General features: G+C 35.8%; 1 protein-coding gene and 1 long non-coding RNA gene across 2 annotated transcripts; one reads left to right on the plus strand and one right to left on the minus strand.

The window, feature by feature from the left end:
* Positions 1 to 805: 805 nt before the first annotated feature.
* LOC132611348 (cation/H(+) antiporter 15-like) lies at positions 806 to 5501 on the plus strand. The gene is made up of 4 exons (XM_060325781.1): positions 806 to 1307; positions 2408 to 3373; positions 3629 to 4320; positions 4723 to 5501. The coding sequence occupies exons 1-4, from the start codon at positions 1083 to 1085 to the stop codon at positions 5342 to 5344; spliced, it is 2505 nt and encodes an 834-aa protein (XP_060181764.1). The 5' UTR covers positions 806 to 1082; the 3' UTR covers positions 5345 to 5501.
* An 889-nt stretch (positions 5502 to 6390) lies between these two features.
* LOC132611349 (uncharacterized) lies at positions 6391 to 9236 on the minus strand. Its single transcript, XR_009571584.1, has 3 exons — positions 9093 to 9236; positions 6909 to 7239; positions 6391 to 6782 (listed from the first exon to the last, which is right to left on the minus strand). It is a non-coding gene; the product is annotated as an uncharacterized LOC132611349 (long non-coding RNA).
* Positions 9237 to 24480: the final 15244 nt, after the last annotated feature.

Raw genomic sequence — 24480 nt, forward strand, 5'->3', positions numbered from 1 at the left:
AGGCAATAATGGATATATATATATATATGCAATTTTGGCTGAACATCAGTCTTATTGGGTTATTGATTTAACCATTAAGTAAAACCTAAAAATCAGAAACCGAACCAGTAGTCCAATAAAAAAGTTACAAACCGTTTAAAAACCGTTAAGCCAATAACCTAATGCCTATAAACCAATAACAATTTTTTCGATTTGATTTATAGATTAAGCCAGTTTTTGCATACCCCTACTTTCACTACATCAATCTCACATTATAAATACAATACAAAGTTCTTTTTCATCTATAACATAATACTTCTCATGCACACAACACAAGGAAGAAAGCACACTTTACGCAGGTGTAGGATTTCTTCCAAATAATAAATGTCAAGATAGTGGATTATAATTTGAGGCGCAGTGAGATAATTAATAGGAGACAATGAGGAGCATGTCATGGTGGTTAGATGAGTTACAAAGAATAAATGACAAATTCCTTCACTTTATGCCCACCAATATCTATGTCATGCACTTTAATAATTTACTAATATTAAAATGCTTCTAACTCCAACACTAAATTTAGTAAAAGATATAAAAGAAGAAAAAAAAAACTCATTATGAGTTGCCAAATGAACACCAAAATCAGTTATCAATAATCTCTATTCATTTGTCTGTCAAATGACAACCTCAAAAAGCATAAAAAGGTTTTAAAGTTTCCAAAGTGAGCGGAAAACCATTCAATTTGAACAAAGCTTTGTTGGTAAAAAAATAACTTTTTACTATTTTTCACATGGTGATAACCATATCATTGTTCTTATTTTTAGTTTTACTCATGTTCCATTTTATACATACCTCCATTGTTGTGGTGGCTAAGTCCCAATACAGGGTTGTAGCCAGGGTTGTTCCCTGCCCTGGCACAAGACTAGACACAAAAAAGGGGTTCAAGAAAAATATCTAGGAAATCAAGAAGAAAAGAGAAAAGAACTTTTCCCTTAATTCACACAATAATGTACTAATTTTCATTTGCACAAAGTTCGTGACTAAGAGGGACAATCTTTTTTTGTTGTTGTTGTTGAGCATCAATCTTTGGCCTTAGAAGAAGAAAAATGGCAGATCCAGAACCATTGATTGATGTTGGAAAATTAAATGAAAAAATATTATGTTATGCACAAACCATTTACAGGTTTAATGGAGTTTGGGAAGGACCAGATCCTTTGACACCAATTATCCCTCTTTTCTTCGTTCAGATTTCCGTAGCTATCTTGATCACCCGTTTTGTAGTATTTTGCCTTAAACCCACCAGGCAACCTCCTTTTGTTGCTGAAATTATTGTAAGTATATTTACTCACATTCTTTTCTAATTCCTCAAATTGTATTCTTGAAATTTTCTTATTCCTTGCCCATGCATGAAACTGTTCGCGTACATTTACACAGAGGAGAGTCCACAAATTAAAGTTTACGGGTTCCTGTAACGACTTCAAGTTAATATATTAATTATGTTCCCAGTTAAACATTTATAAATATTTAATAAATATTTTAATACATATATCGGGTTTGAGCAAAAGTTACTGGGTTCCCGTGAACCCCAGTGGCGGAACTAGGATTTTACTAAGGGATGTCAAAACATAAAAAAAAAAAAAAAAAAAAAAAAAAATATATATATATATATATATATATATATATATATATATACGATGAAATTAAGGGGGTTCAACACTTAGTATATATACATAAAAATTTCTTTTTTATAGTGTAATTTTTCGGCGAAAGGGTGTCGGTTGACACCGCTTGGGTGAATCTGCACGGGACATGCTCGATTCTTCCCTGCATTTACGGTGTGTTTGGTATGACGGAAGTCTTTTCTTGTACATTTAAGGTGTGTTTGATAGAAAGGAAGTCTTTTTCATGTATATTTGGTACGAAAATGGTTTTCACGAGAAAGTCATTTTTTGGTGTTTGGTTACATAGAAAACATTTTTCATCAACGGGAAAATGTAGTTTTCTTTACTATTATGTGAACTTTTGACTTCATATTACTTGTTCCAACTAACATTTAGATATTATTTCAATCTATTATAGTTCAAGATTAATAGAGTCTTGGTTTTTCTATTTTATTGAGCATTCTAGCAACTTGTTAGTTAATGGTTAAACTTAGGTTTCCTTTAGTTGTTTACATAAATCCATGTGAATGAAGAATCCATTTGATAATCCAATTCCCAGTCTATATAGGATCATGAGAAGTATTCATCCAAATGATATACGAATATGCTGGATGTTTATTGAGATGCAGTGTTGTTTAATTCTCATGTTCTTGTTTTTTGCACTTAGCAATAAACTTTTCCAAAAATGTTCTCTGAATGTCAAGTAATAACTCTGATTTGGACATTTATAGAAAAAGTTTAAGGAACAAAGCAATGATTTTCTTTTGTAGAGTGGCATACTGCTGGGTCCTACAGCACTTGGAAGGATCATAAAGTTTAGGAGGCTGCTTTTCCCAAACTACAACTTCCATGTGATTGAGACAATGGCTCATGTAGCCCTTGTGTTCTTTGGGTTTCTGATGGGATTGCAGATGGATATAAAATCTGTTCTCCGAATCGGAATCAAGGCTAGAAACGTGGCTGTTATCGGGATCATCATCCCTTTTGTCATGGGGACAATATTATATTTCTCACTGCCTCGCGATGAAGAAGCTAGAGGTTTCATTTTCTATGGTGGTGCTCTTTCTGTTACAGGATTCTCTGTCCTGTCTAAGATACTTGACATACAAAAGATCCTCCAAACAGACGTTGGCAAAATGGCTACGTCTGCCGCTGTAATTAATGATATTGGTGCATGGTTTATTCTTGCACTAGGATACGTAGTCACAGGTAGTACATCTAATATCCATTGGGCTATAATTTGCACGACTGCCTATGCTTTGTTCTGTGTCTTTTATCTCCGTCGTGCCATTGGCTGGATCATCCGAAAAATGCCAGAAGGACAAGGATATAGTGAGTTCTTTATATGTTCAGTTCTCTCTGGGATGGCTATTTCCGGAGCTGTAACGGATGCTTTGGGCACGCATCCTATAATCGGAGCTTTTCTCTTTGGACTTAGCATACCTAACCAAGTGCTTCAAGCAGAAATTCTCGATAAGCTTGATGACTTTGTGATGGGCATTCTTATGCCAACTTTCTTTGTTGTTTGTGGACTCAGAACAAATTTCCTAGAAATGGGTAACGTTTATGAGATTGTTGGCTACATAATTCTATTTGTTTCAGCCAAAATATTGAGCTCAGTAGCTGCCACTTTCTTCTCTGATATGTCTATTAAGGAGGCCCTGGCTGTTGGAGTACTTTGCAACACCAAGAGCCTCATGGCCTTGATCATTATTGAAGCTGGTCAGGCACAACAGGTAGATTCAATATATTTTTGGGATAATTATGTTTTTGGACCGCTCAAAAGAATAATAGCCGGCACATGTATAGGTTTTGTATATTAAGTATAAATATACATATAATATACATAGTGTATACACAGACATACATAAATTATACATATAATAGACATAATCAGTGTGTAGGTTTTATATATTTTGGCCTACCAGACCCCCTTTGCTTTACTAGAAATTTTTGACTAATTACCATCATATTTTAAAAATCTTGATCAGGTTTTGAGTACCCAATTATATTCTCTTATGGTGGGTGGCATTTTGGTGATGACGGTGATGGTCACACCTATGACCATGCTATGCCGTCCCTCCCAGGAATTGGCGCCCCATAAACGAAGGACTATACAGAAAGCAAAATTGGAGGAGGAGCTTCGAGTCCTCGCTTGCATTCATGGCGTACACGACATCCCTTCAATCATCAACCTTCTTGGCTCGTCAAATTCTACACCAGCATGCCCAATAACCGTCTTTGCTCTCCAAATAGTAGAACTAGTCGGGCGTGCATCATCTATGCTAGAAGTGCACAACTCAGGCAAACGAGGCTCGAGAAGTCTAGGCCACGAGGAGACACAGACAAGACAAATCATCACTGCTTTCGACAACTATGAGCTACGATCAGATGGTGTGATGGTACAAGTACTCACAGCAAGGTCCCCTTTGCCCTCTATGGATGAAGATATATGCAACATTGCCAAAGACAAGCGTGTTGCTTTCATCATACTCCCTTTCCACAAACAACGCAGTCTCGAGGGTCAAATGGAGGATGTCAACCCTGAAATTCGGGCTGTCAACGAGGGTGTCCTAGCTAATGCCCCTTGTTCTGTAGGAATTCTTATCGATCGTGGCCTTTCTGAGACGAGCGACTACGCGAAAAATATCGTTGTCCTTTTCTTCGGAGGTCCTGATGACAGGTAGAGGGGCCAAATGGGCGGGATGTGAATTTGGGCGGGACAAAATGGGCTGAGTTAACCATCCGCCTAAAAGTTGCATGGGTTGAAATGGGTTGGTCTGAAATGGACTGAAAGGCGGGTCATAACCCCACCCGCTCAATTCTTAATAAGATTTAATTTCTTTGTTTGTTCTTTTATAAATTTTTAGTACCTGATAAACCTATTTTTCTTTTGTTATGGCTATATATAATATATCAATTGAAAAAAATATCTTTTTAAAAATATTTTGGCAACATTTTTCATGGATCAATTTGGGCTGCATATCAGCCCCTTTTTTCATGGACTGAAATGGGTTGGGCACAAACTTAGACGGGTTGGGCAGGTCGTGTTTTCATGGACTAATTTTGCCACCTCTAATGTCAGGGAAGCTCTGGCTTATGCATCGAGAATGGTTGATCGTCCAGATACACGCTTAACTGTGGTAAAGTTCATTCCAGACGAAGGTGCTTCTGATATAGAACCAACGGAGTTTGCTGAAGAAAATCATATGAATATCCAAATTGACAAAGAGAGTGAAAAGTTGATGGATGAAGAGTTCTTGAACAGGTTCAAGATCAGCATAGCAAATGACAAATCAGTAAAATACATAGAATTGTTGTTGAATGATGTGGAAGAAGCTGTTAAGGCTATAAAACTAATGGACCAACATAACTACGATCTCTACATCGTAGGAAAAGGCCGAGGCATGGTATCCCCACTAACAGCTGGTCTAGTCGATTGGTGTGACTGTCCCGAGCTCGGGGCTATTGGTGATCTTTTAGTGACATCTGAATTTGACTCCTCATTCTCCGTGCTGGTGATGCAGCAATATGTTAAACCAATTGGAGATGGTTCAGTAAATTCTTATGGATCAATGAGTGAAAGGATAGCAGGAATTGGGATGGACATGGACATGGACATGCAGCGCGCAGATAGTGAAGCAGGGGACGTGTTTTCTAGTTTTAGGAGGCGGCCGGAAGCTATGCCACGAGTCGAAAAAAACTAAGTCTTAGCTTAGGCTGATGACAAACACTTCATAAAATGTATTGGTTTTCACCTGGAATGGATGAATTAAGCGGGATTGAATGATAATGTTTGATTTCTTTTCAACTAATTGTAATAACAATGTGCGATATTCGGCTAAATATTCTCTACACTGTTAAATGTGGAACTCAAGAAACTAAAAGAAAAGGGGGAAGATAACAAAAAAGTTCATTATCCTTGAGCATTTCCCAAGTATAGAGAAGTATTTCATCCCTCATAAATTAAATGGATATATATATATATATATATATATATATATATATGACTGATAGACAGAGATACACACACTTGGAAAAACAATTCTATTTATTATTAGTGAAAACATTTTATCTAATGAAACCGAAAGGAAAAGAAATGCATCAACTTTTGGAAAAATGAAATTTGGAAATAGAAGTGTTTGGACATGAATACAACTTGGAAACATTTTGAATTTTTGTGAGTGATTTGGAATGAAAAATATGAAAATGGGTTTTTGGAGTTTTTCAATTCCGGAATATGGAGTTGAATCCGAAAAAATTGTAACAATTCTAAGTCCAAACATGATTCCGTAATAAAATTTCAGAAAAAAAGTGAATTATCCCCGACCAAACAGGCCCTGATATGTGACTGAATTACCCGGTCCTCATGTAGCCCTCTCATTCCCCTCAACAATATCACATCTAGTTATTTACTCCCTCCATTTCATAATAAGTGACTTTTTAGGTTTTTTATTTTGTTTCAAAATAAGTAGTGTTTTAGGATTTCAAGAAGAAATTGATCTTCTTCTTCTAAAATGACCCTTGTTTACATAATCAAGAATCATTAAGTTTTTCTTTTTCTAGGCATTTAATTAGGGGTAAGTTAGTAAAAATACTCCTAATTTTCTAGGAGTGAGCACTTTTTTAAGAGGTATGCATAAACTTTAAAAGTCACTTATTATGGAATGGAGGGAGTAATATACAATCCTCAGGTCAATACAGGCTAATAAGAAATTTTGGAAATTTCAGTCAATCTTTGACACGACTGAGATGCTTCATCTTAAAGTAAGGAGCAGAAATTAACGTTCTAAAGTAAGGAACAGAAATTAATGTTCTCACATAATTTTGAAACACATTTGTATCAAAGAAAAAGCCCATACGGGTAACCTACTGAGTAGGTCCATAACATTTCAACCAAGCATTTCATTTCCATATCCACAAAAAAAAAAAAGAGTATTCTCATTTGCAATTGAGAAGCCCTAGCATTCAACTAATTGCTCCACCAAAAGATGACGCAAAAAAAGAAGTAATTCCCCCTGAGGGAAAATTAGCACCTAAAGATGACGCCAAAAAAAAAAATGAAAGAAGAAATCCTTTCCCCAATGAGGGAAACTTAGCAACTAGTTCTACTTAGCAACTAGTTCTGCTCCAAATACACTTTCCCTGTTTCATAAAATTGCAACAATAAGAAAAAATCAGGGGCAAGTTTGAATTGAGCATTTCATTGTATTAAAAAACCACAACTGATAACAAAGTATTATTAGAGATGTTGTCCAACAAGGAGCTTACCATACAGAATTAGTCTTGATGATTCATAAGAGCCGCCGCAACATTACTGCAAAGATAGACCACTTCCTCCCCCTTTGCTTCAGACTCCGATAAAATTCTTTTCACAGCTTGCACCACTCCTTGCACCACTCTTTCCACAGCTTCAACACTCTCTCGTACTTCTGCAGCAATCTCATCTACACTTTTGCTGGACAGCTCTGCAGTTCTGATCTTCAACAGCTCTTTACGTTCATGAATCTGTGCAGCCATGAGCAAAAGGGGAGGGTCTCCCTCTATACCAGCTGGTACTCCTACATCTCCCTCTACCTCGGTACTAGCCATATAGACAGATCTACAAGCAAGCACACAGAATATATGTTAGAATATACTAAACATAGTTACAACTCTAATTAAAAACCATTGTATCAGGTATAAATCAGCAATATGCAAATATACAACCACATGTATGCTACTCTAATTTGAAGTAGACCTTTATTTACAAGTGAAAGAAGTTAAATTGCTGCTCTAAATGCCATAAATTAACCAGGGTTAAGCAACTATTAAACAGACTATATATACTGGTTGTGGAACTATATTTTGTGCTCTTATATAATCTTTGGCCTTTCTCTGCTTCTCGGCACATTCCATATAAGGACCTTCATGTGGAACTATTGTTGTTTTCTACATTCCCCTCGCAGCGTAGCACTACCTCTGATTTTTCGTCTTGTGCAACCCTTATTTGTCTTTTGTTCTTTGGCCTTTACTTTCCCCCTCTTCCCTCTTTCTTAGAATTCAATATTTATGATATGTTTTGCATCTTGAATATATTGTTGTAATGGCCAGAATATTACTCAGGAAATGCTAAAGTGAAGCCAACTTTCAGTAGCATATTAAAATATCTTCAACTTATAGCATCAGACTAGAAGCACAACACACCAAATCCAAAAAAGGACAGTATATTTATTGAAAATCTAGGATTAAATTCACAAGCGAATATAACTACATTAATTCGGCAGTACATAAGCAGAGCAATGGATGCAACAACAAACAGTGTACCAGAAAAGCATTTCTAACTGAGATGTTGTAACCGTAGGATGAGGAATCATCATCATCAACAACAACAACAACAGCATACCCAGTGTAATTCCACAAATGGGGTCTAGGGAGGAAAGAGTGTAAGCAGACCTTACCCTACCTCGAGGAGGTAGAGAGGCTGTTTCTGAAAGACCCCCGGCTCAAGTGTAGCAAATCACAACAGTTATGAAAAAGGAAATACGACAGTGAAGAAAACATGACAACTAATACGGAAAGCAGTACAGAGCAAAGAACAGTAAACAACAACGAAATAGTGCGATAACCAATACACAATAAACAACATATGGTAACAGATATCAAAAAGCAAGAACCTACACGAATAAAGCTAATACTACGACAGACACGGTGCCCAGATTACCACCAAGCCTACCCCGCTGAAAAGCGAGAAAACACTCAACAGTAGGACAAGCAATCATCAAGTTCACGAAATAAAGGACAGTGGGAGGACGCAATAACATAAATAATTGACAACTATAATTTTGCATCAGATAAATAGACAATATCATCAGCGTTACACACAATCGTTTTGTGTAATCTAGTGGAACTAGACTTCTGGACAACATTCCAGATATGAATGTGAGACAAAACACACGGCCAGGGGTGGATTTAGAGGGTGCCGAGGGTGTTCACCCTCAGCAAAAAGTTACAGTGTATATATAGGATAGATTTTCTGTGTTTATGTACATATATTAACTTTTGAATACCCTGAACAAATACAAAAGTTTAGCTCAAGCGGTCCAGGGTATTCAAAATTGTCTCTAGCGTCCTTGATTCCCATTAACATTATTTTTTATATTTAACTTTTGTTATTTTTTTGGAACCCCTGAATGAAAATCTTGGATCGGCTATTGCACACGGCCACACAATAACACTGATAGCAACATGCAAAAAATAATATGCATATTATTAGGGTTTGAATTGCGTATTATATTTAAAAAAGTAATATGCAATTCAAACCCTAACTAGGACAAATAGAGCAAAACTCAAAGAATCCATTACAGTAGAATACATTTTCAACGTACACAGAAGTTTGAAAACATAACTACAAAAACATACAAACAAAGGAGGAACAATCTCAAGTAAAAGAAACATAGAGAAGAAGAAACAAACCTTAAAACTATTGGCGAAGCTTTGGTCGATGGTCTTTTGGGGTCGATGTGTTCCAAGTAGAGACTCCAAAACTTATGGAGTAATAAAAAATTAGAAAAGAAGGCGGGAGACTTGGGAAAATAAGAAAGGCTAAAGGGGTGTTGATGGTGCGGTTCAGCCCGTTAATTTAAAAAATTATGTCATACTAATTTTTCAGTTATGCTATTTTATATAATTAAAAAAATTTCAAAAACATTTTAATCATCTCAATTTCTTTTTGACATTGGTATGGTTCAATTAATTTTTGGTGTTTTTCTATGTCATGTAAAAGTGATCAATAAAAGTTAGCACGGTAGAATGCATTGCAAGATGAGATTCACGAACTAAGTTTACTAAGATTAAGTATTGAATAAGAGAAATATAAATAGTATGAGAGGAAGAATATCCAATACATAATGGCTTGCTACTTAAGATCGTTGGAATACCTTGTTGCTTGCTACTCAAGATGCTGATATGAATTCATTTCAATAGAAATTACATTATAGGTTTATAACTAAGAACGTGTTAATTACCTGTTGACTTGTAGAAATTTCTATCACCCTCGCCCATGACAAAAAATTTATTGTCCTTTTATTTAAAACTAATAAACAACATATATTTTATACATATAAATTTATTCGGTACAGTTCTGTATGTTTTTTATTTATTTCTATAAAATTACGAACCCAGCCTAATTTTCGGTATAGTTATAAATTTACATAAAAACCTGCGGTTTTATTAAAAGAAATCTAATAATTGATTCAATACGGCTCGATTCAATCGATTTTTGAAGAACAAGTGACAGTCCTAGTATTTACCGTCGATGCAATAGCATTTTTATCCAATTAACCGTTGTTGTTGGTGTATCCATTGTAACAGTTACAATACTTGTTGCAATGGATACATCTTGTGAGAAAGTGTTTTAAGAAAGTCAAGATCCTTTTGCGATGTATAACCATCGCAATAGATTGTCCATTGCAATTTGTTAATCCGTAATCATAGATCTAATTCTAGTAGTGAACGGACTTCAATTCCTTCTTCCTCCCTAATTACTTAGACAATTTACAGCTTCGAAAATTTGAAAACTTGAATCTTTGACATTTTATGTCCCATGAAATGTTTTATGCAAATTGAAAGACAACAATCAAATTCTGGTAGACGTAGCATTGCTTTTTTGAATTTTATTTTTTCATTTTCTGGGAGACGTAGCATTGCTTTTTTTAATTTTATTTTCTCAATTCCTGGTAGACGTAGCGGCATTGCTTTTTAAAATTTTATTTCTGTCAACTATTTCTCAGCCTAATTTTTTTAGCATCGGTTATATGGATTATTTATATTCATTCCCCTCCATAAAGACAGGTTTCATCTCAATGCATAATAATTTTTCTTCTAATAAATTAGGTACTCTATAAAATAAATTCTTTAAATCTCAAACTTATTCCAACACGAAGTGCAACTGATCATTTCCAGTACTAGACCTAATATAAATGCAGCAACACTAACGAGGGTTAATTTTAACTACCCAAAATATCTATATGGGCCTTTTTTAGTTAACGTTTAATTAATTCCGAGAAATTTTAACTTTCCTCCATTGTAGTGTCTGTTGAGACACAACAGCTAAATGATGGCTTAATAAAATATGACAATCAACTCATTAAGCTAAGCAAAAGGAGCCTAGCTAAATTAAATATAATATATCTGCAATATGTAAAGAAGTGTAATAGTTTGATATCAATCTTATCATCAATTGGGTAGTGGCCCGAATCCGAATTTAATGGCGCACCAATACAAATATTAATACCGAGTGGAAAAGCAAAAATCTAATTGGGTTGCTGATCATCTGCACCTCATTGAGTTTGCTTTATCTAAATAACGATAGTTGACCAATTGATTATAAAAGAAATATTCACCTAGATTTACTTTCAATTGAAACCTGAGGAGAACACAAAAGGGCTTAGGAGTGAGTAGCGACACTAGCTGGCTAGATAAATCAAGAAAAGAAAAAATAAAGAAAAGTTAAGGTGCCTTCTTTTTAGTCCTAGAGATAAAGCATTATTATGCATGCGTTACTCGATCCTTTTGTGATTAGAAACTAATTTGTGCATTAGAAGTTGTAAGAAGGTAATAATCTGTTTGCATTAATCTTTGTCAACATGTGTATATATACAAAGATCCTAGGCTATAATGAAGGTAACTAAATATACACCTAACCATAATGGTAACTAAATATTCTTCTAATATATTTACATGGTGGCCTAGAATATTCTTCTAAGATATTTACATCAATAAAGATGGTAACTAAATATTTACATAATATTCTAACACACCCCCGCAGTCGAAGCGGGAGGTTTGCGGACGCTTAGGCTGTCGCGAAAATCTTCAAATAGAACCAAGGGGAGACCTTTAGTAAATATGTCCGCGATCTGATCGCGCGATAGGACACGTACATGACCACGAGCAACTTGTTCACGGACGAAGTGAATATCCATCTCGATATGCTTAGTGGGTTGATGTTGAACAGGATTGCCAGATAGATATATGGCACTAACATTATCACAGTACACCAACGTAGCCTTTCGTATTGGACAATAAAGTTCTAGAAGCAGATTGCGTAGCCAACAACATTGGCTACCCCTCGATATTCGGCCTCCGCACCAGATCGAGACATGGTGGTCTGCCACTTGGCGGACCAAGAAATGAGATTATCACCAAGAAAGACACAATAACCAGAAGTCGAACGTCTGGTATCCAGACAACCATCCCAATCTGCATCCGTATACGAAATGAGAGTGGTGGGTTTAGATGGATAAAGATGCAAGCCATAATCAAGGGTGCCCTTAATATAGCGCACAATACGTTTGAGAGCATTCATGTGGACCTCTATCGGGTTATGCATGAATAGACAAATCTGTTACACAACATATGAAATGTATGGTCTCGTGAACGTGAGATATTGCAGTGCACCTGCCAGGCTGCGATAAAGTGAAGGATCCTTAAATGGTGAGGTAGAGGTGGCACTTAACTTCGGTTTGGTGTCAACTGGCGTGGCACTTGGCCTAAAAGACGACATGCTAGCTCGTTCTATGATTTCTTCGGCGTACTTCTTTTGAGATAAAAATAAACCACCTGCATGACAAGTAACTGCTATTCCCAAGAAATAACTGAGTGGTCCCAAATCCTTCATAGCAAATTCAAAGTTGAGAAGTGTCATAATAGACTTGCGAAGATCATCAAAGGAGGTAGTTAAGATGATATCATCCACATACAAAGAAGATATGCCATATCAATACCTTTTTGGTAGATGAACAAAGAATGATCAGACTTGTTGTGGGTGAAACCAATACTAGAAACATAGTCAGCAAATTGTTTGTACCAGGCCCGGGGAGCTTGCTTGAGGCCATATAAGGACTTCTTTAGTAAGCAGACATAGTCAGGATGTGTAGGGTCTCGGAAACCCACCGGTCGATGCATGTAAACAGTTTCCTCGAGTTCACCATGTAAGAATGCATTTTTCACATCAAGTTGGTGAATAGGCCAAGCATTAAAGAGAGCTAGACTGAGAATAGTGCGGATGGTCGCCGGTTTCACCACTGGGCTAAAAGTATCACCACAATCCACACCAACTTGTTGAGTTTTGCCATCACTTACAAGTCGGGCTTTATGCCTCTCAAAGGAACCGTCAGAGTGTTCTTTATGTCTAAAAATCCATAGACCGAATAATATGCACATTAGGTGGGCGAGGCACTAATTCCCACGTCTTATTTTTAATAAGAGCTTTATATTCATCTTCCATAGCCATTTTCCAATTCGGGTCACGTAAGGCAGACACGGGGTTACGAGGAAGGAGAGATTTGGACGCATGAGTGACGAAGCTGTATTTTGGGTTAGGCTTGACAATACCATGTTGACTCCTAGTGATCCGTTTTTGGACTGGGAGAAGGCAGTGGACTGTGGCGGACGGGGGATGGACAGTAGGGCTGGCGGTAGCAGCTGAGGGTGAGGCAGATGTGGCAGTGGGTAGTGGGCTACTAGGACCAGTGTGCAGCGGAGTCTGGTCGCTGGAAGGTGGGTTGTTTTGCGAGGCTAAATGGTGGATTACATAAGGAGAGGGTCCATCATCCAAAAAATCATAATGGTGACGATCTAAGGGAGTATGTAGCTTAGCAAAAGGAAATTGGGTTTCATCGAACACGACATGACGACTTATGATGTTTTTCTTGGATGGTAAATCATAACATTTGTAACCACGATAATGGGATGGACAGCCTAAGAACACACATAGGGTGGAACGGGCTTGAAGCTTGTTAATGGTATTAGATGGGAATAGGGGGTAACATAGGCAACCGAACACCCGAAGATGAGAATAGGATGGGTCTTTGTGACAGAGTACTTTAAGAGGATATTGATAGGCTAATCCTTTATAAGGAAGAATGTTGAGGAGGTAGGTAGCCATTTGTAATGCATGATGCCAAAAAAAAGAGGTAAAAACGCATGAGTGAGTAAAGTACGAACCATGTTATTTATTGTTCGAATTTTTCTTTCGGCCTTTCCATTTTGTGATGAGGTATGAGGACAGGAGAGGCGAAAAGACAAGCCATTAGATTTACAAAACTCCCGGAATGGACCGTTATCAAATTCCCTACCATTATCACATTGAATGTTCTTTATTTCTCGTTCAAATTGAGTGCAAATGAAATTTTGAAAGACTAAGAAAGTGGGTAACGTTTGAAACTTAGTTAATAAGGGAAATGTCCACAAAAAATTAGAGTAATCATCCAAGAACAAAACATAATATTTGTGGCCGGAAGAGCTCAAAACGGGAGATGTCCAAAGATCACTATGGATAATATCAAATGGCATACATGTTTGTGAATGAGATGCAATAAATGGCAATTTAATCTGTTTTCGAAGAGTGCAGGAATGACAAACATGAGACTTAATCAGTCCATTACATTTAATAAATTTATTTTGCCTAAGGTGCTCCCGGATGACCCAAGCGATCATGCCACATAGATGAAGTTAAAGCTGCAAAAGACGATGGTGGTGTGGTGGTGATGGGATAAAGCTTGCCCCGACTATCACATCTCATTAGACGCATCCCTGTTCGGTAATCCTTCACAGAAAAACCAAAAGGATCAAATTCAACAGAAACTGAGTTATCTATGGTGAATTTTCAAACTGAGACTAGGTTCTTGATAAGATTAGGAGCATGAAGAACATTTTTAAGGCTAAAGGTGGGTTGGGGGGAGCTAAGTTGATATGACCATAACCACGAATTGGAATTGAATGACCATTTTCAACAATTATACCACGATTATTGCTCAAATTAAAATAAGACGAGAGGTTACCTTGCGCGGATGTCATATGAGAAGTGGCTACGGTATCCATGTACCAATTTACATCCGGAGGAGTGAGCCCAAGTGTGTGCATTGCTGCCTCGATATCGGTTGGAGTGGGCTGAACGTCGGTAGAGTAAGCTTGTGGTTGACGTGGCCCAAGTATGCCAGCCTGCCTCTGTTGAGTGTTGGTCCGTGGCCGTGGAGTAGTTGGATACGGACAAGGAGGCACAGGCCACGGCATGTAGGGCTACTGCCATTGCCGTGCATTCCCCATCCAAGGTTGCTGCCACTGTTGCTGCTGGTCGTGGTGCTGCTGCCAGCTGCTGCATCCATCACCGAAACCACCACTGTTTCGGTTGTTGCTGCCCCTCTTGCCACCGCCTCTGCCACGGTTCTTTCCACCATTGTTGCTGCGGTTTTGATGCCTTTTACCACTGTTATTCTGACGGTTTGGGTAGTTATTTCCAGAAGAGGGATTATCGTCGTAATCTCGAGCAATCATGGCATTAGCGGATCCCGTGGCTAGCTGTTTGGTGAAGCCTGTCTCTTCAAGAATTAGCATGGAACGGGCTTGATAGAAGAGCGGAAGAAGATTGCTTTGACGGATAAGTGTACCCACCCCATTATAGGCGTCAGTGAGTCCGGCTACCTTTTGAAGGACGAGGCGATTGTTGGAGACTGGAGCACCGACGTTCTTGAGTTGATCGGATAGAATCTTGAGTCGTTGGCAATACGCAGAAGCATTAGGAAAATCCTCCATATTAGTGTGAGAAAATTCATGCTCAAGAGTGACGGCTCGAGAATTTTTGTTGTCTTGGAATATGTCACGCAGCCTATTCCAAGCTTCCATGGACGTGGAGTCGGGTTCAAGGATAGTATGCAATAGGTCAATAGAGATGGTAGCATAAATCCATTGAAGAACCGTGGCATCAAGAGTCGACCATAACTCTTTTTCAGCATCGGTTTTGGGCACCTTTTCTTTCGCGGACTCCGGTGGAATGATATGGTGGAGGACTCTGTGGGACTTGGCGTGGATTTTGAAGAGTTCCGCCCATGTCCCATATTGGACGTTTTCCATCTCAAGAGTAATGGAGATGTGATTTTTGATGTTGGAGACAACCAAAGCTGGGTGGAAGAAGGACTTGGTGGAGTCAGATGAGGAGGAATCAGTCATGGTGGCTGATTGTCGGAGAAAGATGATGAAGTTGACGCAGAGATGGAGGAAGAGATGCCCTAGTCTGATACCATGTAAGAAGGTAATAATATGCTTGCATTAATCTTTGTCAACATGTGTATATATACAAAGATCCTAGGCTATAGTGAATGTAACTAAATATACACCTAACCATAATGATAATTAAATATTCTTCTAATATATTTACTTGGTGGCCTAGAATATTCTTCTAAGATATTTACATCAATAAAGATGGTAATTAAATATTTACATAATATTCTAACAAAAGTGACCTATTATGTGGTTTGGAATTTGGAAAGTCTGACTTATGGTCAGTTCAACTTTGAAATTACAAGTGTTTTCAACACATCATCCTCATAAAAAGGAATTCTCATATTGTTTGGAAAAATAAAAAAGAAATCCGAAATTTCCCATCTTGAATTTAGTCTTATGATGCAATTACCGATAATTCTTGATCCATTTTGAGAACTGGAAAGTGTAGGTGTACTCCTCTCGTTACAATCAATTCATTATTGATCAAATAATTGCTTAGCTAGATAAATTAATCAAGCACTATAATTACTTGCGATTATTTTCAAATTCACATCACATGTGTGACTTTTCAACCCACTATAAATAGAAACCTCATCCAAGAGATTATTTTTCTAGAAGAAATGTCTCATATATGTTTGAAGACGGCGGAGAGGGCTGTGACAGCTAATATTACACGAGCATAGAATTTGACCTCTTGTCATACTAGCCGCCTAATTAATGACTTTAATTGCCGTTGAGTTGAATTATTAAAAGGATAGTGTGACAAAAAAGTTATTTTATGTTATTTTACTTTTGATCTATTAAGGTCTTTGAGTTTTGACAGTATGCAACTTTGGATTGCTTTTTTCAACCCTAGAAATTAAAATAGTTTTCTTTTCAATAACAATAACGTAAGTATCAGTTTGGATAAATTCGATTTATTTCACCAAAGATATGTTACTTTCTACCAATATAAATATTTGAGTTATTTTTTGTTCACCAAAATATTTTTAAAAATCGGAAAAAGTGGCCTCATATTTTTTTATTGCAACTAAAATTTAAACCCCGATTTTCAAAATTTGGACCCTTTTCACCATTTTACGCATAATTGGGTGCAAAACCTTAATATACTAAAAATTACATGACAACTTGAAGCTGATATCTTCGGGATTTTCCAAACCACAAATTGTGAGTGTGCTTCCTCAACCAATTTTTTTTTGTAAATAATTGCTTTTTTCGCAATGAACTCCTGGGAGTTTCATCACAATATTTGTCTTTACACCTTTTTTTGGGGGGCTCCAAAGAAGCTTCCAACATAACATCTTTATTGTGTGAACTTTGAATTATTACAACTTTCATTGTCATTGCCCCCGTGACAACATAGGCACTAAACAGATGGTCCCAATGTAAAAGTTCTAACATTGTGCATCAGATTCAAGATAATTTGGGTGAAGTTTCAATATTCATTCACTTGATTTGCAGCTGTTTATTTTAATACTCATTGATTTTGTCTTTAAAATAGTTATATAACAGTAGGGATTATTTATATCTCTCGTTCATCCTTATATTGCTACATATAATATCTAATCAAACTAGAAAATTACGCACCCAAAGGTGTGATCTAGTCGGTTAATTAAAATGGGTGTAAACCTTGAATATTAGGGTTCCAAACTCAACGGCAATGAGAAACACTAGATGATTCTTTTCATCTGTTAAGTTTTAATGGACAAAGTTACTCGATAATTGTACTGGTGATAAGTTGCAGATACTGGATAAAATAGTTGAGGTACACATAAATTAGCATCAACATCATCGATATCACCAAAATGTCTAACTAAAAAATATCTTAATATTTAAACACTGAAGCTAATGTGGGTGTGCAGCAATAATCAATACTTAATTTCAATTAGTTGGAGAGCTAGGTAGGACATGATCTCAAGGGAGGATTTTTTATTTTTTCCCTCCGCGAGAAAGCACAATTAAAATCATGTCTAGAGGAGTTCACGGTTTGGTTAAAAATTGATCCAAATCGAAAATTGAACCAAACTGATTAAATAAATCGATAATTTTTGGGTTGAGCTTGGTTTGGTTTAAATTTTTTAAAAACCAATATTATCTTGTTTAGTTTTGGTTTTACTAAAAGCAAATCGAAGAAAAAATCAAACCAAACCGACAAATTTTATACATAATTTTTGTAATTATATATATACAATATATTAATTTTTATAAATACTTTCAAATAATTTGTATACTTTTCAGTAAAAAATTTATTTATATCTAATAGGCTTATGAACTTTATACCTTAAGCCCATTTCAAAAAACAGATCTATGAATTCAAACTCTTTTGTTTAAAAAACAACTATGAAATTTACCATTATATAGCTACCACAATAAAATGGTAATAACGGGATTATAAGTTGGAAAAGGATAAAAATTCTCTTTTAATTGTAGGAAAAAAAAACATGAAAGAGAGAAATTAACATTAGTTTTCTTAAAAACTGAAAAACGGATCCAAACCAACTACAACTAAACCAATGGATATGTATTATATTTGGTTTGATTTGGTTTTAAGAATTTTAAAAACCGACTAGAATGGTTTGGTTTTGGTTTTAACCCAAAACTGACCCATAAACACACTGATATCTTCAAACTTTTTTTTTACTCTCGCAAAAATAATAGCAGTACTAGTTTGATTGTGAAAATTCATCTGTTTGGTCGGGTTTTTGCAACTCTTTTATTTCGGCACAATTTTATTTTGAAATTTACCATTTTTCATTCATGAAATTGGATATAATCGTTCAAGAACCAGGTCAAATAGATTTTACAATTTAATTAGTTGACTTTACATTATCGAAATAGATCTTTACTACTAAATCCTACCCAAAATTTGTTGAACTCCTCAAACCACGTCTTGAGCAACAAAAAAATAAACAATACTCTATTAAACTAAAGAAAGATGGAGAGAGAGAGAGAGAGAGAGAGAGAGAGAGAGAGAGAGAGAGAGAGAGGAAACATAATACGAAAAGAACAAGATTACATAACAAAAGCATTTCTAAGTCAGAAATGCAAATTAGTACAGTTTTGCATACATCACATTTCACAACATTGAGAACTTCGATAAAGAAATCAAAGGAACCTTAGAAATCAACCTTTTTCCAATATTAACGAACCCTTAACTTACAAAGGGAAAAAAGAAGAAGGAGAATAAAAGAGGTTAATGAAATGAAAATTCACAAGAATCAAATATGACAACCACAACAGAAGAAGAAGAAAGCTAAGGTTGAAACTAAAGCAATGGCTTCAAAAACAGATACAATCTTGAATAGAAAGGAGTCAACGAACCAATGGCGCAATTTGTATAGAATCTTCTTTTTCCACCTTAAACCAGATGACAAATTATTCTTGAATCTCCACCTCAATGATGATGGCTTACTAGAACTATTATCATGATCTCTTGTTATTATTTCCCCTTGAAAACCACTAGCACTGACACTTTTAGGAGCACCAATATTACCATTATTCTTGTTTAGCCTCTTGAATGAGAACAAGTAACCACCCGCTTTCATGTTTAAATAACTTTAATGAAAGTTGAATGTAACAAGAATTCAAACTGTAACGACTATTTTCACTAGTTTCAAGAAGTTGATTGACCTTTGGGATTGAATATGGCTAGGCCTTGTATAAATTCTCAAATCAATTGGCTTCTTGACTTAGGAATGCAGACTGTGACGACTATTTTCACTAATTTCAAAGATCTCTGATTGACCTTAGGGATTGAATCTGGCTAGGGACCGTCCTCGTATGAATTCTCAAAATCAATTGAGTTCTTAACTTAGTTTGTATCTTGGATCTTTTTGTTGGAGAGAATAATAGATGGTTTTGGTGAGCCAATGAGGGGTTTTGGAATATATATAATGTTGTGGAATAAGGGTATTTGTGGAAAGTCAAAAGTGGGGGGCTAGAGAAAGTGTATGAATAACTTCTCTTTAGTTGCGCGTTAATGAATAATGGACATGAGTGGGTCAAATAAAAGGCAGGAATCGTGCGTTGGTGCTCCTTGTAGAATAAGTCCAGTTAGTATAAATAGTGAATTCCATTAAATTGGGAATTACGTAGAAGATATGTATGCACTGGCTATTTCTTAAGACCCTTGAATTGAAGTAGACTCTTCCTCGTTCTTTCACAACCCCCTCTCCCGCTAAAAAAAAAAAAAAGAGTCCACGTTGTATACTGGGACACAAGATGTAAAGTGTAGTTTGTGCGATATGGCTTCTAATTCTTTTGAGTTAATGGCTTCAAAATTAATAAGCTACCCATATTAAAATAGTTTTTTAAAATATACAGCTCAACACAACATTGCACCTAAGTAGCTATATTTTTAGTTTACACCCGCATAATCAACTTTTTTTAACGCAACAGTGTTTATACAAAATTATTTTGCATACAATGTATTAACCTTGTATAAAATATATAATAACGTATAAGAGGTGTTTATATACACTTTTGCGCTATTATACATAATCATAGTACAAATTTATATAAAAAATTGAGTTTCGGGATCTCATACAAACTTCAACCTATGAAAATGGGTTAAGAAAACTCACCAAATAACTTTATAGAATAACTTCAAATTTTAACCACAACTTCAACATGACATCCTCGACAAACTCGAATCATCAATTTTTCAAACAATTCATTAAATCACTAAATTTTCAAGAACCCAAATAATAAAGTTTTAATTTTTTCACTTTAATTCATCCAACAACAACATACCCTGTGCGGAGACACTTAGCTTTGGCAGATATATTAATATTAAACTCTATCCAAAATCTTCCTATGGAGACACTTTTTTTTAATTGTTTTATTATTTGCGGCTATACCTTGAAATGATTATAACATCCAAAACATTGTAAATGATGATTAAACGAGTAAAGAGGTTAAGTATTTTTCAAAATAAGTTGTTGCAGCTATACTTTGAAATGATTATAACATGTCCAAAACATTGTAAACGATGATTAAACGAGTAAAGAGGTTAAGTATTTTACGACATAAGTTGTTGCGGCTATACTTTGAAATGATTATAACATGTCCAAAACATTGTAAACGATGATTAAACAAGTAAAAAGGTTAAGTATTTCTCAACGTAAGTTGAAGAGGTATAACGCCCAAGATTCTTTCCTTTTTATTACTTTTACTTTATTCAGTAGGTATACTATTTCGATTTTCGTTGCAAACACTTTTTAAAAAGAAAATTACCACATTGCTTTATATATTCAACTCGCATGCTCTATTTATGCTCTCTTGCCAAAATATACTATATATGAAATAATTTGATTGTCAAGATTACCTAAGTAATCCACTCAATTATTCTAGCGCATATACCCTGTTATCGAACATTTGAACTCACTAATTAAATTCTAAAATGTATAACCGATTAATTTGATCGGATAAGTTTAAAAAAAAAAAAAAGCAGTTTCCTTGTAATGAGAACGTAATGCACCTTTATTCCTAAGAGCTAGCTAGAAGTAGTCCAGTAGAGATTGAAGAATCTCAAGGCTGGGCATCATAATATATTTCCACTATGAAATGGTGTAGCACTATCACTCCCAATATTAGGTTCAGATTCAAGCTGTACCTAAAAGGAGCATGTAAAGTTTGAAAAAGAAGAAAAAAGAAGCGATAAAAAGAAGTTGAGAATAATTCTTTTTGTGATTTATGGCGTCTTGCCAGATACATGTTATAATCGACTTTTTTCTTAAAGAAATGTGTCATTTGCATGATTGCTACTACTCCCTACGGTCTATTTTACTTATCATGTTTACCATTTACATGTTATTTAATAAAATGTTAATTACAAAGATAATTTGACTAACACATTCTTATTTATTCTTTTGATCTCAATTAATACTACTTTTCATTAACTACATTAATTTTCTCTACATTTATTTGAGTAAAGATAAAGGTGAAAAAGTTATAATTTTATCTTAATTTTCTAAGATGATAAGTATTTTGGATCAACTAATTTTAGTAACCATAAGAAGTAAAATGGACGGGCGGAAATATATTATTTATTTATTTATAATATTTATTTATTCTATGTTTGCAACACGTCCGGCACATCGAGAGTTTAACTACTCCCTCTGTCTCAATTTATGTAGCACCATTTTTTTTTTTGGTGTGTCCAAAATGAATGTCATCTTTCTATATTTAGAAACAATTTAATTTTATGAGATAATTTACAACCACACATTTATCTAAGACTAGTTTTGGGCTATACATTTCAAAAGTCTTTCTTTATTTCTTTCTTAAGTTTCATGAAGTCAAATGGTGCCACATAAATTGGGACGCGAGAGGGAGTAGTATATTATTGTGTTGGGTCAAGTATGTGAAAATATTTTGTTAATGGATGGTTATGAAATTCAAACTTAGAACATTTTCTTGTTGTAATACCATGTGAATTCTGTGAATTGTCTCATCTAAAAATATAAAAGGTTATATAGAAACATTTCTAATTGTCTATTTTGGATCTAACAATCAACCTAATTTAATGTAGTAGAATAAAAGATTTCACAAACAAAAGATTATTTGGATTTGGCTTGATATGCGGAAGAAAAAGACATTTGGTGTTTACAAAAAATTCTAATTCTACAAACAATTTCTTTTGGTTTCCAACAAATAACCTCGGTTTTATTTTTTCACTATTTTCATAAAACTTTTATCATCAGAAAACCGAAACCAAATTAATCCAAGACACATCCAAAATCAAATCCAAATACTAGCAGAGAGAAGAAGGAAAAGAATCTCGTGCTAGTGCTTAACTCTCGTCTTTCTCATTCCTCACGTGATTTTTAGCTAAAAAACTTTTGTTTATAATTTTGTAACATAAGCTACTCTTAAATAAAACTAGGATAACTGTTTACTCCAATAGATATGCACAGCAGATGGCCAAAGGAACAAAAATGTTTTAAGGATGTGCAATACCCACCAAAAAAAAAAAAAAAAAGAAGAAGAAGAAGAGGAAAAAACGGAACTCTTTAAGAATGTCCTCCCACAAACTAGTTGTGAAACATTGAGTGTAACTCAGCATCCAGATAGGTGGACAGGGTGTTGTTAAAAGCACAGGTCATCAAGACATCAACCATGTCGAGAAGTGGCGATCAAACAAGGAAAGTTGGTGACTCCATTAATGGAGCTCGAAGCTAAGATGAGGGATGGAAGAAGACAGATATGGAAGCCATGAAGTGGGAAGAATATTCTGTAGAATCAATACATTGATTTGTTATATGAAGTTGGTTTCTAATACAGATCGTGTGTGTATATATACACAATGCAAAAATATCTAGAATCAATAACTAACTCAACCGACTACTGCTGCCACATGGACTACTTAATAACAAACTAGACTTAATAACAAAACTAATCTAACTAAACCAACTTAATACAAAATATAATCAAATAATGACAAGTAATCTCAACACCCCCCCCCCCCCTCAAGTTGGAGGGGATGGAATCAAAGCTAACTTGCTCAAAACAGTAGCATGTTTGATCCCAGTCAAAGCCTTTGTGAAGATATCAGCAAGTTGTGAATCTGTGGAGACATGATGAAGTGAAATCAGCCCTTCTTGTAGTTTGTCTCGAACAAAATGGCAGTCCATTTCTATATGCTTGGTTCTCTCATGAAACACAGGATTTTTGGCTATATGAACTGCTGCCTGACTATCGCAAAACACCTGTATGGGCAAAGGAACTTGCACTGTAAACTCTTTCAATAGTCTTTCAAACCAAACAAGCTCCCCTACCACTTGCCTCACAGCTCTGTACTCAGCTTCTTCTGAGGATAATGACACAGTTGCTTGTTTCTTGGACTTCCAGCTAATGGGGTTGTCTCCCATGAGCACCAAATATCCACTTACTGACCTTCTTGAATCAGCACAGGCTGCCCAGTCAAAGTCACAATAAGCAGTGACTGTGTACTCAGGCTTATTAGATATAAAGATTCCCAATGTAGGATCCTGCTTCAAATATCTGAGAACATGATATGCAGCCTTGAGATGAGGTTCTCTTGGTGATTGCATGAACTGGTTGAGATGTTGCACACTATAGGCTATGTCCATCCTTGTATTGGTTAAGAAATTGAGCTTCCCAACTAACTTCCTATACTGTGTGGGATCTTCCAAAAGTTTTCCTTCTGTGGCTTGTAACTTCTCTGCGGAATCGAGAGGGGATGTGGTTGCCTTGTAGTCCATAGAATCAAACTCTTTCAACAAGCCAGCAGTAAATTTCCTCTGAGACATCAACACTCCATCATCCCTATACAATATTTCCAGTCCTAGGAAGTAGTGCAGCTTACCAAGGTCCTTGATTTTGAACCGGTTATGTAGAAAGGCTTTAAGTGAGTTAATTTCCTCCACATCTGTACCAATCAAGATAATGTCATCCACATAGATGGCAACAAATACCAAGGATGATCCCTTCTTTCTGTAAAACAATGAGTAATCACTATCTGAGTGTGTATAACCTTTAGAACACAGGCAGTTTGCCAACTTATCATACCACTGCCTGCTAGCTTGTTTCAACCCATACAGTGACTTCTTTAGTCTGCAGATTGTGTTCCCAGCATCTACCATGAGTCCTTGTGGTAAGGACATGTATACTTCTTCATGTAAGTCACCATGAAGGAAGGCATTATTTGCATCTAGCTGATACAAGTCCCACTTTTGTTTAACTGCTAAACACAACAAGGTTCTCACAGTGGTCATCTTGACCACTGGTGAGAATGTTTCAATGTAATCAATCCCATCTTGTTGAGTGTACCCCTTCACCA

The sequence above is a fragment of the Lycium barbarum genome, chromosome 9 (genome assembly GCF_019175385.1).
Source record: "Lycium barbarum isolate Lr01 chromosome 9, ASM1917538v2, whole genome shotgun sequence".
Taxonomy (NCBI): Eukaryota; Viridiplantae; Streptophyta; class Magnoliopsida; order Solanales; family Solanaceae; genus Lycium; species Lycium barbarum.